The sequence below is a fragment of the Cucumis sativus genome, chromosome 1, assembly GCF_000004075.3.
Source record: "Cucumis sativus cultivar 9930 chromosome 1, Cucumber_9930_V3, whole genome shotgun sequence".
NCBI lineage: Eukaryota > Viridiplantae > Streptophyta > Magnoliopsida > Cucurbitales > Cucurbitaceae > Cucumis > Cucumis sativus.
Genome location: NC_026655.2, coordinates 27,356,212 through 27,374,011, shown reverse-complemented (window position 1 = coordinate 27,374,011; position 17,800 = coordinate 27,356,212). Strand labels below are relative to the sequence as shown.

Genomic DNA, 17,800 nt, shown 5'->3' with positions numbered 1-17,800 from the left:
AGATTTGGCACAAAATCGTTCAGATTTGACACAAAATCGTTTAGATTTGACACAAAATCGTTTAGATTTGACACACAATTAGATTTGATCGTTTAAATTTGAGTAGTCAAATCTAAATCATTTTTTCAAGATTTTTTTGTACACGATATTTATATATTTATATTTAGAAAATATTGATTAAATTCATTTTTTTCTTGGATCAAATCTCGGACTCCCAAAGATATTGATCTCTTAGCTCAAGAAATCTATACAATCGAACTCCCAAATTTTCTAAAATTTTCTAGATTCTGTTGTAGGATTTTATTTAAAGAAAACGATTAAGTTACCAAAAAAGATTGATTTAGGAAACATTACGAAACGATAGATAAAATTTGGAAAGTTTTGAAAATCATAACAAAATTTAAAACATTATAGACAAATTTGTTAAATGATTAAAAAATATTTTTATTTTAAGACAAAAAAAAATTTAAATTGAAAAGATTTTAAAACATTAAAAATTTTAAATACAAACAGTTAGCTTTGATTGTTATGATAGTAACGTGAATAAATAAAAGAAAGGAAACATGATAACAAATAAATAAAATAAGGAAGGAATAAATAAATAAATAAGAAATGGTAGAGGTGTGATGGCAGCATAAAAGAAATAAAAATAATAATCATAATACAAATAATAATAATGTTAATAATAATAAGAACAACAACAAGTAAAAAGAAAAAAAGAACCACAACAGTAATAAAATAAAATATGATGATAATAAAAAAATGATGATAATAATAATAGTATAACGACAATAATGATGAAATTTTCTCTATCCTCATTATTTCCCTCCGTATTTTAAAGAAAAGAAAATAAAAGTTAAGAGTTGGGATTTAGAAAAAAAAATACCGATAAATAAAAATACCAATATTTTTCTTATTTCGTTTTCTTTCTCCCTATTTGTTTAGAGAGAAGAAAAAAGACTAAAGGAATTTTTTTAAAATGATGATAAAAGAAAAAGAATACTAAAATATTCCATACACTTTCTTTTCTTTCTTTTTATCTTTTAAAATGAGAAGAAAAGAAAAATAAGGATTCGAATTCGAAAGAAGTTATGAGGTGCAGATCATTGGGGATTAAATCTCTATCAAATGCAACCTCCAACTAAATTTTTTTCAACCGTGGAATTTGATTTGCTTAAGATAAAGTAAACAAAAAAAAAGTAGAAACGATAAAGTAACGAAAAGAAATAAGAAAAAAACTCACATTTTGCTGAATTTTTTCGCAGAATAATAAAAGTTTTGCTAAGCACTCTCTCTAAAATGTCTTTTTTTACCTAAGGAATTTTCTTCTCCCAAAGTATTCTTTGCTTAACAAACTCTCATCATTTTCCAAATGACAAATGTCCCTATTTATAAACCGACAAATTAAAAAAAATAATAAGAATAAAATCAAAATTTGATATTACGCTAATAAAACAAATTTTCATTTTTCTAAAATAAATTAAGTGAGATATTTTGAGATTACGTGAAAAATAAAATTTTTAAATTATATGAATATTAAAAGATTTTTTTGTTTAAATTTGATTTTCTTTTTTTCTCAAAGATTTTATTGATTTGATTTTTTTCGAGTAGAAATAAGTTTTTAAAAAATATTTATTTACAGAGAAATAATTTCTTTCATATTAAAAGATTTTATTTAAAATAAATAGATTTATTTTTATTTTTTAAAACAATAAAAATTAGACACCATGTCATATACTAAAATTTTACATTTTTAAAATAAATAAATAAAAAGTTTAACCATAATTACTAATATTAGTATTTTAAAAAAGATTTATGTAAAGGTAGATGGCTACCCTCCAAATTTAAATTTGATACATTAATGATGCGATAAAAAAGCAAGTATTTTGAATTTTTGGCCTAAATTTTATTTAAAATTAAGACATGCATTTTCCTAGTTTTATTCCAAATTCAATTCTATGTTCTAGTTCTCAAATTAAATTAAATTAAGGATAAGATTTCAAGTTAAAACTTGGTCATCTTTCAAAATAAATTAAATTGAGAATAAATCACAAATTTATCTCAAATTTAAAATTTGGTCACATTCCATTTTCTATTTCCAAATGAAATTAAATTGTGATAAAAACCTCAAATTCATCTTACTTTTAAATTTTTGCCACATTCCAAATTTTAAATTTGCCTTCAATCCAAAATCATCTTCCAATCTTGTTCCAAATTCACGTCAAACGTCAATTTACCAAATTGTTGAATGAGATATTTTGGATCAGCAACAAATTGTCACACCATTTATCAAATTGATGACGAAATTACAAATAGTTGAATTTGGGACCAATTAAAAGTTAACATCATGTATCACAAATGAAATTGAAGACATAAGTTAGCAAATCTGGATAGCGCCACATGTTTTCATCATGACCATTGGATTCAATGAATTAATTTAGTCCAATTGGACATTATATTTTCGAGCTAAGGTCCATTTGAGCCCAAAATTTGACTCAATTTAGTCCAAATATTAAATAAGGCCTAAGTCCAATTTATTGGGTCCAATAGCCAGACTGAAGCCTACAAAGCCGATCAGATAACTATAAAAGTAAAGAAACTCAATTCATTCATACGAGTTTTTAGAAAATTTCAGACTCCACAAAGCTAAGAGCGTATTCTCTCAACCATTAAAAGACTTCCTAGATTATGAAGCAAAACCACATTAAGCATATGCATTCAACCAAGAAAGAATTAGAAGAGCAACTTCTAGAGATCGAATCACACTCATATCAAACATACATGTGCACAAGTTGAAAACCACCAGACACGCCTTTTCAAAAACCTTTCCAAACTATCAAACATCTATAAATTGTGACTAAAGTTAATCATGAACAAACTAATAATAAATGGAAATGCTTATTAGCTTGATATATAACATAACGATCAATACATTTTCAGTGTAAATGCATAATAAAAAATTTATTGAAATTTTGAGTATAAGTACGTAGTTCCATCTATATATTGGAAATCTTTGCATAATTAAGATATTATATAGTTGATTTTGCAGAACAAATTTAATTTTCCTCTTTATGTTTAGAGACAAATAGAGTTTAAAATATGAATTTGGATCATCCTCCACGACATCGAAGGATTGGAGAGCAGCCTCTATCATATGGGATCGGAGAATCCGCACGTTCATCTTTATAACAACTTTTAGGTGGAGAAGGTTGTAGGCAAAGATCAGAAAAGTTAAGAAACTTTCCCTCTGCTGCAACTTCATGGCTCATCACCAACATGCTAAGTAAAGCAAAACATATCAACCATGACTTCATCTTCCTTGTCTCTTTATTTCTCAAGCTCTTCTTCGTTGCTTTTGATTGTGTCTTATTGATTTCTCTTTTAGCTTTTTCCTTCTCATTTATAAGTTTCATAATGATTGAGTTACTTTGAATGAAGCTAGCAAGAAATTACCTATATTAGATAGATGGTTAAGTTGGTATTTGTTATTTGTTGTAGTTTACAAGTCAAGTTGTTTTTCAATAATAGCAACTAAACAATCATAATTTGATTTTCTACCGTGAATATAAATCTAGGAAAGATATATTTTAATTAGGTTTAACTTTAGACTATACATTGAATCTATTTGATTGGATTTATTTTCGATAATGCCTAATGTGCTACTTAATTTCACTCTAAATCAATGGATGTTGTGTTTAGTTTCAAGTTCTAGAATTTCGTATTTGTGAATGTTAAATTAATTCTATCATGCAATAAAATTGTTATTGGGACATTGTTCAATAATTTATTGTTGAATGCATGTATTGTTCATTATAAATTATAATTAAGTCCAATAAACTAAGGTTACTTGACTATAGTATAAATTCTAATCGATTAGGGTCGATTTAATAAATAATGTTTAAATCGACCCAAACCATTAATGAGTAATTGGCCATTGGTCGGTCAGTTTTTTCGGTTTGTCGGTTCGGTCAGTCACTTTAACTATGACACCGTGACTACATTCAATCTTACGCGATAAGATGTCATGCAACAAAAGTAGCTTATGTGACGAGACATCTATGCAAAAGGAGGAACTACTATGCTTTGTTAGCTTACTTCACAAGAAAGTAATGACGTCGCTCTTTTGGAAGGAAGTCAATGATTGGTTTGACTTTGCCGCACAATAAAAAAAAATAAGTTTATCGTAGTGATATGTGACATTTTGACGTTGGACCATTTTCATGGTCGGACAGATGTAATCATTTCGACAAGAGAATTAAGTATCAGTGGAGAGACCTATAAATAGGTGAAGTTCAGTCATTTTAAAGGCGTTGGGAGAAACGACCTTTGTACGAATCAATAATCCAACTGATGTGGAGAAATGGTTGAGCCTAAAGAGAAGTGCCTTGGAGTGATTGATTTCCCGAAAGAAAGAAAGTTAAAACTAGAAACGTGTTTGTTGCAATATTGTGCTGAAGATTAGTGGGTCCTTCACATGGCGGGAACGGATGAAGAATGTGTTGTCGCATGGGAAAAGTTCTTTAAGACCTTTAAGGGAAAGTTTTACCCCCGCTCCTTTTGTGACAAGAAATGAAAAGAACTCCTGAACCTAGTTGACCTGACTATAACGGAATACGAAAAACAGTTTACTGAGTTGGGTAAGTATTGCTTTGTAACTTATGAGGCAGACAAGTGCAAGCGGTTTGAGGAGGGCTTGTGAATTGAGATTAGAGCACCCGTGAAAACCAACATGCACTGGTTTGACTTTTCTACTTTAGTTGAGCTACCATGAGAGCTGATGGATGCACGACAGATGATAAAAAAAAAAAAAAAAAAGATTTGTAAGGGAGGGCCCCTACAATTAGAGTCCCAATGGCACGTGAGGAGACGTGAGACGCAGAGAGAATAGGTGTCACACGCCAAGTGTTTAGCAGCGAGGGAATTTCAGAACATGCTCTTATGCTTCATCGGAGACTAGATCGAACTACATGGGAAATTTTTTAAAACAAAATAAAAGTCAAGGGAGAGGCAACGTCCCAATATGGTCAAAAGGTGTCCCTCGTGGCAAGCAAACCGCTGGGATAAATTTTAACATCAAAGGAAGAATTGACTTCCAAAAAGATTTGCTTTAAGTATGGCCAACCAAGACATTTTTCAAAAAAATTGTCATAATTTAGGGATTTAGAACACCTAATTAGTGGTGTCCTAAACTGTTAATTAATCTTAATGCCTGAGTGGAGCTAGAGCAGGTCCGAGTGGAGCTAAAGGACCCGAGAAACCCACGTCCCTTACATCATGCATGAAAAAACTAGAGGACCAGTTAGAGGAATTGATGGGGAGGTGTTATATTCGGCCTAGTACCTAAACGTGGAGAGCTCATGTCCTGTTTGTGAAGAAGGAGGATGGGTTAATAAGACTATGCATTGACTACCGACAATTGAACAAGGTAACGATTAAGAATAAATACCATTTGCCATGAATAGATGATGTATTTGATCATTTGAGGGGGGCCCTCCGTGTTTTTCAAGATAGATTTGTGTTCAGGCTACAACCAACTATGAATTAACGAGTCAGACGTGCCTAAGACAGTTTTCAAAAGGCGTTATGGCCATTATGAGTTCTTAGTAATGGCTTTTGGGTTGATCATTGCCCAGTACGTCGCTTTCACGATTTAATGAACAAAGTGTTTCGACAATATTTGGATTTGTTTGTTATTGTCCTTATCGACGACATTTTAGTTTACTCCCCCAATGCAGCAAGACATGTCACACCCCACCCAGAGCACCTCCTCACTAGTCCGATGTTGGAATTTATATCTTAAAACTCTTAGTTTGCAATCACATTTCATTTAATAAAGTCGTTATTGAGACATTGAATACTATAATTTTAAATAAAATAAACTAAGGTCCCAAGGATATTATGAGTAAACTTGAACTTTATGTAGAGACATAAACATGGATGAAGTTCAAGTTTATAGTCTAAATAGTCTATAGTATATGAAGAAAAGTTGAGTGCCTTATTTAGAGAAACTATGGATGCGACCAGCTTTGTAGTTAGTACAAACGTGGTGATTCTGAATTATTTATGTAGAAACATGAAAGTGAGAGCATCATATATAAAGAGTTTACATAAGATTGAACCATGAAATAGTCATTTTTACATTATAACGTCGTTTACTGTTTAAAATGGACTATTTCAATTTAGCCTAACTATTACCCCAAATAATAAGAGATATAACAACGTTTTTAGGGGTCATTTTGAAAAATGGCAAAACCACATTTTCTTTTGAATTTAGCAAATAACATTTTTTGCACGTACATGGTATTTTATAAAATACCAAAATACTCACATTTCCCAACTATAATGATTTTGTTTCTACATTGTAATTAATACATTTAGCAACCCATATCATAACTTTTTTATTAATATCTGAGGATCAAATAACACTCATTGGTTGAATCATAAAAATAAACAAATTATTATTTTGAATTAAAATTTTCGTATGCTCTTTTTGTTTAAAATCATATTTCTTTTTAAATTATGAAATTATAAATGTGAAATCACAATTTTTTTTAATGATTTTGTAGGTAAAAAAATTAGAGAGGCTTTAATTTTCCTTGCTTTACACATTTTATTACTTCTATGTATACTTAACAAATTTCAACAATATTTACATTGTTTTAACAAATTCAGAGTATAAAAAAATTCAATGAAGAAAATAAGCATGAGCAAGATTCCCATGATTACATTAAGAAAAAAAACACTTAATATTACATGATTTAAACATAAAGAGCATAGATGTATATGTACATGTCAACCACGAAGTTGGTGATTCAAGTTTCCTCCAACTTATGTTATGTGTACTAAAAAAAAATCTATAAATGAAGAAATATACACAAGCATACTTCTACATAAAAAAAATAAACAACAAAATTAAAAAAAAAAAAAAAAAAAGAAGAAGAAGAAGAACAAAATTAGAAGAGAACAGAAAATTAGTATAACTTGATTTCGTTTTCACCTTTGGACATTTTGTTGTGACTTGTGAACATGAATGAAAAAAATTATATACTTATAACCAAAGATTTGTAAAGTAAGAATTTGAAAGCTTGAAATAGATAGAAAATGTAAATGGTTGAGAGATAGATGATTAAAGGAGAGTGAAAAGTGAATGAATTTGGATAAATTTAAATGCATAGTTAATTGGAGTGAAAATTTTCAAATTTTGAAAAAAGTTACAATAAAAATATGAAAAGTTAAAAAAAAAAATATTTCCACTAAAGCAATCATTAAAAATTAAATATATGTGAATCACAAAATTGCCACTAAAGCAAAACTAAAAAAGTTAAAAAATTTCTCGACTTCCATTCTTTTATATATACTATAGATTAGGATAAGTAGTTTGTATATACATGTCGAGATCTAATAGATCTAATAGAGTATTTGAAATATAAAAGGAATCAATTATTGGTTTGGTTTATATCATTATTTAAAACTTGCTTAAACTTGCATGCATTTGCATGTACTTGAAGGTCACACAATATCTTATTAAATTCATATCATTCAGCTTTGACTATGACCAAGAAAATATCAATAAATTAAACTAAAAGAGAAGTGTGAAAGTTGATAGAAGAAAACGAACTTATAATATAAAAGTCTTTTTTTGTAATTGAAAATTAGAAATTAAAAATAAAATCTCTTGGAAAAAGTTAAAAGGAAGAAAACGAGAATTAAAGACTACCAAACAATCGGCCGACTTATACGTTTTGTTAAATACAAACATCAGGAAAGAAGGGTCTTATTTTTAATTGTAGAAAACATTAATTTAATTTCATCTTTTCAATTTTAGAAGTTTCATATTGTTTAATTTTAGTAAATTTTAAAACTTTACCTTCCAAACAAGTTGATTAACTACTACTAGTGGTATCAATCGAGATGATCCAATAGGTTAATATATTTTCAAAGCTTATAGTAGAGATCGTAAGAATAACAAAAAGTTCTTTTTAGAAAATGAATAATAGCTAGACTTTTGACTAAATTTAAAATTTATTAAAAGTATAGAGACTAGACATGGACGAATGAAAGTATATAGTTTTAATCTTTTATTTTATTGTTGTTTATAGTACGATAAATTGGTTAGGAGTGGTCATTCAACCTCCAAAAATCGACCCATTTCTTTAAACTGAAAACTCAATGAAACTGAAAAAGATGCCATCGTTTAAAGAATTTGAAACCGAACCCCAAACCGTTTTTAACTTATATACATTTATTTATATTATTTATATATTTAAAAAAGAGTTTAAAACCTAACCGTTTTTAATTTAAACTACAAAACTGAATTTAAAACCAAATCAAACGTGATTATTTTTTTTAAAATATCAAAATAGAATTTGAAATCGAACTAAACCCTTTTCACCCTTAACTTCTACCCTTAGTAAAGGTTGTTGTCAAGGGAAAAAAATTAATAGATAATCAACGTAGAGATTTATGCCAACATAAATAAAATAAATATGGAAAATACATATTTAACTCAGATTTGAAGCTCGAGATAACATATTCAAGGCATTTCAATAGTTGTCGAATTCAAACTACCAGTCGCTAACACATAAAATTGTTAGTTGGCCTGTTTTTTTTTCTAATCCAACAAACATGTAGAGAATTTGAACGAATGATCTTAAAGAAGTATTAAATTATGCGTGTGTTAGCTATTAGCTAACTACTTTAGAATATAAAGTATTACATGATGAAGGGTGTAGAGATATGGTTTGACTACTTTACTGATTGATAATGGGTGAGTTCATTGATCATTGTCATGGGTCATCTTGGATTTAAAGAACAAGTCCAAATAAGGGAAGTGCAAAAGTAAAGATGAAATTGAGGAACAATGGACCAAATATGAGCCCATCTTAAGGGACCCTTCTTGGCACATTTTTTTCCTTCATTCAAGACATTAAATTTGAGAAGTAAACTTTAGGTCAATTTTCTTATAAATTTCTACCAAGCACTAAAAATATTTAAACTAACTTATGTAATGTGAGCCATGCATGTTTTGAACAAACACCACACCAATTTGTAATTTTCATTTTTTACATGTCACTAATATACTTAGTATTAAAGTAATTAGTTGAGCCAAATATGTACTTCAACCGTGATTAATACTATTGATTCAAATTGAATGATGATATCTCATGTTAATTAATAATTAGTCCACCAGTTTGGGTATTTCATTGATGCTAATTAACTTTACAACAACCAAATAAAGAATTATTAAGAGATGCGTGATATATACGGTCGGAGACTAAATATATCATTTAGGTAACGTTCGATCCAACATTTTGTATTAAATATATGAAATTTTAAAACGTCTTTGTTTGATTTTTTTTTTTTTTTTTTTTTTTTTTTTTGATTTTATGAAGTTTTTCTATATACAAACCAAAAATTAATTTAACAACCCAAGGCTTGAAACTCTTTAAAGGTTGTTAAAGATGAATCATACATATACAAAAGTGTCATCCAAGTTTTCGTCCACGAACCTATATTATGACGTTTTTCTTTCCTAACTAACTTCTTTTCTTTAAGCTCTTATGTGTACTTCTTGATATAAATATACTACGTTATAGTATAGTAAAATAGTCAAGAGGTCGAGTATTATCTTCTAAAGATGATCAAATGCCCAAAATATGCATAGCTTTATATACTATAATCAAGTTGATTTTTTTAATATGAGGAATGGAGTACTTGTGATGAATGACTAATTTTATGATTAAATGAAAACAAAATAAATTAATAGAAAAAGAAATTTAAGAAAAAATTGAGGAGCATGATCAAACAAAAATCCAACGTTGATGCACCAAGTCAGTCAAAAAACCACCATATATCTTAGTTGCACTCTTACACACTCAAAAACCAAGTTGCATCCATAGAAGTCATTACAAAGACAACGATCATTTATACATTGTTTGTAAATACAGTCGGGTCAATTGTTCGTTTCACCCTCTATAATTAAATTAGTATTGGTTGATTCTCTAATGAATATTTTGTTTATGGTTCAACCATAAAAACTAAATCCTTCTAAGGCAAACAGCGGGGCCTCTTGTTCAAGTTCTGGAATAAGCACTTAAGGAACTACTAGCTAATCGGAAGTATTCAATTCAATTCTCTGAAGTTATGTTTCTAACTCTCTTATTCACAAGTCTCCAAATTGGTAGATATATTGAGTCAAAGACTTGGACCTCTCTCACTCATGTATATTCAAAAAACAAACCTCATGGACAAGAGTTCATAACTCACTCACGATTAAGATCGAGTCAGGTGTAAAATAATAATTTCTTCAAGTAAGAGAATAAAATGTTTTATTGTCTAGCTTAGAAAACTCTTTGTACAGGATACTCTACTCCCAAACTCTTTATAAATTCCGACCCCACGATTTTTTTGTTTCTTTTTTGTTCAACGAAACTGTGCAATTATTCTTGAATAGATAAATATGTTTTTATGATTTAGATAGGTAGGTATACAGTAGATAGAATTGATAAAGTCCAATAGCTTTGAGAATTCAACATGTAGCTTATCCAATTTAATAAAGATGGTCATATTGTAAAATTCTCAACTATGTATAGTTGTCACATTAAAATCTTATTATACAAAGTGAAGTTGTTGGATTATATATATATATCTATCTATATCTATCCACTTTTGAAGCTGAAAAAGTATCATTGTTATTACCCAACAAAAAAGGCATTATTCTCACTATCCTACAAGAAATTATGCAAGTTCATATCACACAAGGAAAGAAGTTTCAAGTCTCTTACCAACCCAAATTGTTTCCCTTTGCCAACCAATTTCTTTAATTTTGTTTAAAGAAAGAAAAACTTTGGACCTTTTTTAGGTTTCCCAATCCATTATAATCCAAATTCCAATTGTTGTTTATGTAAAAGGGGGCCATGGCATTGGAGAAGTAGACAAAAACAAATGTGGATTAGCCTAATATAGAATTACTAAAAAGTGATTTCTACACAATCATTTGTAAACCATATATATATTTCATCAATATCTTAGATTTTTAATTATTTCCTTAAGCATTTTTAGCTTTAAATTTTTAACTTTAATTTCATCGTTATTTTCAAATTTTTGAAATATTTAAGTCCTTCATTTTAACATCATTTTCGAATTTTAACTTTATTTTTGTTATTTATTACTTTGAGTTGATATTCATTACCATTGGAATCATTGAACATACAAAAGATTGATATAACAAAATCATTTATCAAATGTTTGTGTTAATTGATCGATTATTAGAGTTAAAGCTTTCTAGATTTAGATGGGATCATGTTAGAAGATCAAGAGAAGCCTAATAGAGTTTAGAGAATAACTTCATGAAGGAGAGGATGTAAAGGGGTGTTTAGAGTTAGGAGTTGAATAGTGAGAATTAGGAATCATCAAGTTTAGGATGTGAACTCCTAATGCTAAAAGGTTGTTAGTGTATAAACAAAAAAAAGGTTAAAAATTCTATTTTGGTCTCTAAAATTTGTATATTATTCTATTTTGGTCCTTAAACTTTTAAAAATATCTATTTTGGTTCCCAAATTTTGAAAAAAGACTTACTTTATTTGATCATTGCCGTTATAATTTTATTAACTCTTTAATGGAATAATGACGATGTGACTACTATATTTGGATGATTAGGATCTAAATTATTCGTCAAACTAATTCAATTAATAAATAACTAAAAAAATTTGCTAATTTTTTCTATAAATCTTTTATGTCAAAAGAGAAACATAATCAACACTTTTGAATCCAATAAACTCAAATTTAAAACTAATTTTGTTATTTTTTTTTTCAAAACTCAAATTTCTTACCTCCTCTCGTGGCTCCTCAACTTTTAATTACTTTTTTTTCAAATTTAAATCTTAAAGAAGAAGAACGACATTGAGTAGAAAAAAAATAAAACTTACATATTGATGTTAACATCTATGGCAAGGTAAGATAAACTAGAAAAATAAAATAACTACAACACATGTATAAAATAAATTTTACGAAATTGCTAATAAATATTTCCACAATGGATCACACCTCCGGCCCCCAAAAAAAATCACAAAATATCTTAAACTTGATACACTAAATTTTTTGTACGTGGATGATTTGCATCTAGCATATGAATTGAAAAAGTGGAGTCGAATGACAGTGCACCAAAATGATGATAATCAAAATCTTGAAGACAGATACTCTTTTAGTTCTCTAATAAAATATCAATTTATCATCTAGTCTTTAATTAAGAATTAAAACCCTAAATTATTATGAATAATTATTTTATTTGACAGTCTAGTCATTCAAATACGAAAGCAACCTGCCGTCTTTAAAAGTTCAAGGACTAAAATAGATGTTTTTAAAAGTTTTCGACAAACAACCAAAATAGGATTTAAACTTTATTTTTTTAGTGGTGGGACTCACCAACTTGCTTAATTAAAAGAGCTTGAAGTACCCCGGAGAGAGACTAGAAAAGTTCAATGTGAAGCTTAATAGAGCTCATAGAATCCATGAAAAGCTTAGTGGAGCTTAGAGAGCCCATAACCATCGTACGAAAAACCTAAAAGAGCTCAAAAGACAATGACCTACCGAAGATCTCGAAGCGATCCAAATTGACAGTGGACATGCCTTCACGAAAACATTAAAAATTTGAGTGAAGGGTGCACTAAACTAAGCATACATTAGAGTAATGGTGTACTCGCCCAAAGAATATAACTCAGGGAAGGTATTAATCTTGAGGACAGACCTTATCAAAAAAATAACATTAAAAAATTAATCTTGAGGCAATAAATAAATTAAGTTTAAGAATTTCTTTTTTTCTCGGGAAGGTATTAAATTAACGTGTGGATTGGAAGTGCGAATTTAACCTCTGACTTTGTAATTAATAATAATAAATACTAAATAAGTTGAATTGGGTTCATTTTGGAGTTAAAAAGCTTAAAGATCACAAAAAGAAAACCATATGGTAAAGCTTAAATATTAGGCCTATCTTATTATATTGAAGGACGTCACACGATGAGAAGGACTCTACAAAACTCATTGATGACAAGAAGGTATTGTTGAGATTTCAAAAGATTCTTAACTTTAAGATGGTGTTGAAGAAACGATGAGATGACAGGAAATTCTCATCTTTTTTCTATGTGTATGCTCGTGTTCTCGTATATGTAGAATCAAACTAATTGTCAACATAAGCCTAGTTCAATTATAATAACATCTACTTTTTCGAACAAAGTTTGAGGACATTTTTTTTCTTTTTTAAAAAATTGAAGATATAGATTTAAATTCTCACAATCTTTTTTTTCTTTGGTACTAAAAAGAAAAGAAAAAAAAAGCTATATTGAAGTTGACTTACACATCAAATTTGATCTACCATAACTCACATCAAATTTACTTTTTCCTAAGCTCATCCATCGTGTCTCAACCCCTTTAATCGTCTCAGAATACTTCATAAAAGTATTTCATATGTTCTAATTTCACTTTTATTTTTTAAGAAAAAGGAATATCAAACATGTACTCAATGTACACTTTCATAAAAAAAAAGCATCACATTGAGGAGCCAATAAGCTAATGCAAAAATAGCAAACTTTATTTCACTAAGCAATCTCTTGAATTTGAACCCTAATGTTTCTTTATCTCAATGGTTATACCATTTTTTATTCATACATTATACCAATGGTTATACATTCAAATCTCATATTTAACTCTCCAAACTTGTAGATATTTAATATGTAGTTAATAAACACATCTGAAGCTTTCTATATCTGCCAATTTCTTTTTTAGTTTAGATATACAAAATAAAATGAGTATATGGAATAATCTAAAAGAAATCAACACAACCAAAATAGGATTTAAACATTTTTTTTATATTACATCACCACCTACAAAAAGCAACGTAGACTATTGTATCTCACACGTTTGAGTTTTCAAGGGCTATTGCACTCATTACGGACATAATGAGCTATACAATCTACTTTCCACTATGAGGACATTTACTTTTAGAAATATATATATATAAATGTTTATATTCTAAAACATAATAACATCTCAAAAAGAAAAGCCGAACCACATCTTTTCAGCAACAAGACTCACTTTATTCAACTACCTCATTCATGATCATCCTTCATTTCTAGAACCCTTCTCAAGAACCCCTTTTGCAAAGAATTGAAGCTTTGTCCTTACATGTGATACAAAATCAAATGTAGAAGTGGAAAGATTACAATGAATAATAACTCAATTTGCCAACAGATGTGAAGTTTGGTTTCAAAACAAGAAGAAATGAAGAGATTGTTTATAAGCAGAAATTGTAAAGAATGTTGATCCACTTTGATTCTTAGTTAGATTCTGTTGTAATAGAACAGAGATATAAATGTTTATCGAGAGCAGCATGTTGTTGAAGAGGGAAAAAGAAATCCAAAAATGGTAGCCAAAAAGAATATTAAAACCAGCAGAGTGAATCCTGAATTCAACAATTTTTTTTTAGGAATAACCAAAAGGAATGGTGATGGAAAATAGTTATGGAGATGAGATTGAGAAACAGAAAATATGGTAATCTATGACTAGAAGATCACTATGCCTCATTTTCTACCTTGAAAATTTTATCTGGCTCCCCCCTTCAGTAAGAAAACCATATTCTTTTACTTGTTTCACTTGCAGCTAACGCCTGCTTCAGCAGCTCGACGGGGCTTGCTTTTTCTCCTGCTTCCATTGTGACGAAATCCATTTGATCTCGTTGATTCATCAGTGCTTGATCTTGTTCCATCCCCATTTTCGTCCTTCACTGGATCGAGCTTTTCTTTCACTTGTGAGTTTCTTCTCCTCCTTTTCCCATTTTCTGCTGCAGGTGGGTTTTTCATCTCCTTGCTCACAATGTCACTCCCTTTCAGATTCTCGCTATCCTCGTCTTCGATCTTTTCAGCTTCTTCCTCATCTATCTCATCCTTCAACGGCTTCTGTGGCCTTCCCCTTCGCTTTTGCGCAGGAATCTTCTCTTCCTCACCACTTCCAGCATCGTCATGATTTGTGACGGTTAACTTTCTCCCCTTTCCTCTACCTCTACCCATCCTCTTTTAAGAACTCCAAGAACAAAAAATTCAAGCAACAGATGACCACTGCCAGGGACAAAACAAGTATAAAGTAATTACATATGAAACAATTCCAATTCTCTTAGAAATAAGAAACTCATGAAGTAAATAAATGCAAGATGCTCGAATACAGTAACCAGCTGATGATTATATATGAAGCATGAAGCATCTGATGCTTTTACAACTTCCTCAAACTTATATGTATGGAGAACCTAAACAGTAGAATACAAACCCTTGAATTCTTTAGGAATGAGATGAAAAGAAGTTTGAACAAAATTGAATGACAACAAGCAAATTACAGGTCACGCAGCCGAGGAAAAAGGGTAAATTTATCAAGCTCCATCATAAGTTCATCTATCCCAACTCATTCAATGTAAAAACATAAAAACCATATAGATATAAAAGTTTCAATATGCTGTGAACAGAGTTTAAATCAGAAAGGTCGGCCTATTTGGTCAGCTAGGGCGTGTGCTATTTAGTGGGATATTTTGGGGGAAAGGAATAGAAGAGCGTTCAGGGGTGTGGAGAAGGACCTTAATAATTGCTGGTCTTTGGTGACCTTCCGTGTCTCTTTGAACTTCAGTCTTGAAAACTTTTTGAAGTTATCGTCCAGATTGCATAGTACTTGATTGAAACCCTTTCTAGTTTTGAGGGCTGGTTTTTTCAAAATGAAAGGAGTTGCTTCTATCAAATATATATACAAATAAATAAATGTATGAGTTTCTAAGTTCCAATTCTTTTCAATATCATGTTATCCTCCATTACTATCAATAGTTCTCATACTCGGCTTCGAGAATCAAATTAATACAAGTCTATACACTGAGGGAGCATCAAGAGTGTTATAAAAAAGATTAAAGATACTCTAACCTATCAACTTAAGATTATGCGTTCACTGTTATTAATTCGAAGTTCAAATCCCCATTGATATTTAAAGTTTGGAAGTGTTAAACAAGAATATATATATATATATATATAAGGATAAATATACTCTAACCTATAAACTTAAGAATAGAGGTTCACTAGTATAGATTCTAAGTCCAGACCCCTACAGCATCGTTTCCTCTAATTGATATTTAAAGTTCACATGTGAGGGGAGCATTAAACAAGTATATATAAAAAAACACTAACCTAGCAACTTACAGTTTTTGAGTTCAATGGTAGTTTAACCTAAACCGAACTCGAAGTTCCTATAGAATGTTTTTCTTGAACAAAGTTTCTCAAACTTAAAGTTGACTTCCCGTCATTTGGTAAGCTAACAGAGCACACAATTCATTTCCCAAGATTTGAAAACAAAACCAAATGCAAAACAAAATACAAAACAGCACATTCAAAAGAACTACAAAGGGAAGATAAAAAATTTGATAAAAAATTATTCCATGCATTCTTGAACCCAGCCCTCAACAAAAAATTTAAGCAAAGAAAAGAATTAAAGAGAACCAAGAAGATAAACAAATCTCAATCGCAAATAACCGAATTGGAAGCAACAAGATTGTCAGAAGTAGAGAGTAAAAGAAACAAAGAAACACCAGAATCAAGAAGAAGATTGAAAAATACCCCCAGAACAGAGACAAACAAGATCCACAAAAAAGCAAGAGAATCGGATTGGTAGAAAGCAAGATTAGAACAAGAAAAACAGTTAATCGACAAACAAATTCAATTCCATAAACAAGAAAAGAACAAAAGAAAGAAATAAAAGGAGAGAAATGAAGAAACCTGATAAGAAACGAAGGCCATATGAATCATTGGAAAGGACCCATTAGAGTAAAAGCACTGAAAATGAAGAAGAAGCAAAGAAAGTTGACAAAAACACAGAAAAACTAAATGGGTATCGGTGGAATCAAGAGAAGAGAGTGAAAAAGAAGTGAAGAAATTGAGAAGCATAAGCAAATGATGTGAAGAAGGGATTGAAATTGAGGATTTAAGAAGGATTGGGATATGGGAAACAGTGGGGAAGGCCACTTAAAGACCTGCCCATATGAATCAGAGAAAGAGAGAGAAAGGGAGAAAGAGAGAAAGAGAGAAAGAGAGGAAAGAGGCGTAAAACGAAGAGATATTTGTTGTTGATAGAATGTGAAGAATTTGGAGCAAAAGTCGATTGTATTCTGAGGCGTGTCCGTGTTAAGAAAGGCTTCAAATTGCAAGGTCGTTTACGTAATTTCCCTGTTAAAAACCGTGTAAGGTTGATTTCATGAAAACATCCATCAAATCTTCCCTTTCTCAAACTACAAATTTAAACACTAAACATTTTCTTCCATTAACTCACAAAATGAATTCATCTTTATTTTCCAAACACTGCTCTTCATCGGAATCTTGGGCCAAAAATTTACATCACTTCCCCTTTCTTTATTCATCTGTCAATTTATTTCATTTCTCTCTTTCTCTTTCTCTTTCTCTAATTCAATCAAACAAACTACTTTTCACTTTGTTTTTACTTCAACTCATTCATTTTATCAAATAACTTCTTTTTCTTTTTTATTTTATCATCTCAAACTTTGTTTACTAAAATACAATCTCCCAACAACATATGCAATCATACCCTAAACCATTTACTAATCATGTATTCAAAAGTATATTAAATTATTCATTACTTAAAAAAATTTAAAAATTTTGTTATACCTTCTAAATATTTTAATTTATTTCTTGTTTTAGTTCAGTTATACAAAATACACCTCTTTTAACTTTTAAAAATGTCTTAAAAATCATCCTAAGTAATAAAAAGT

At 29.7% G+C, this 17,800-nt stretch overlaps 1 protein-coding gene across 3 annotated transcripts; it reads right to left on the bottom strand.

Moving 5' to 3' along the window:
• Window positions 1-14,300: 14,300 nt before the first annotated feature.
• On the bottom strand, window positions 14,301-17,184 carry LOC101218566 (hypothetical protein). 3 transcript variants are annotated; one of them, XM_004148982.3, is made up of 3 exons: window positions 16,794-17,184; window positions 15,614-15,734; window positions 14,301-15,107 (listed from the first exon to the last, which is right to left on the bottom strand). In XM_004148982.3, exon 3 carries the CDS (start codon window positions 15,057-15,059, stop codon window positions 14,643-14,645), a length of 417 nt encoding a protein of 138 aa, XP_004149030.1. In that variant the 5' UTR covers window positions 15,060-15,107; window positions 15,614-15,734; window positions 16,794-17,184; the 3' UTR covers window positions 14,301-14,642. The 3 variants fall into 3 exon arrangements, with proteins under 3 accessions (XP_004149030.1, XP_031745743.1, XP_004149029.1); XM_031889883.1 differs by having other exon boundaries at window positions 15,614-15,764; window positions 16,794-17,160; XM_004148981.3 differs by lacking the exon at window positions 15,614-15,734 and having other exon boundaries at window positions 16,794-17,168.
• Window positions 17,185-17,800: the final 616 nt, after the last annotated feature.

Coding starts and splice junctions, on each gene's coding strand:
- LOC101218566 (XM_004148982.3), bottom strand. CDS start 15,059: ATGGGTAGAGGTAGAGGAAAGGGGAGAAAGTTAACCGTCACAAATCAT.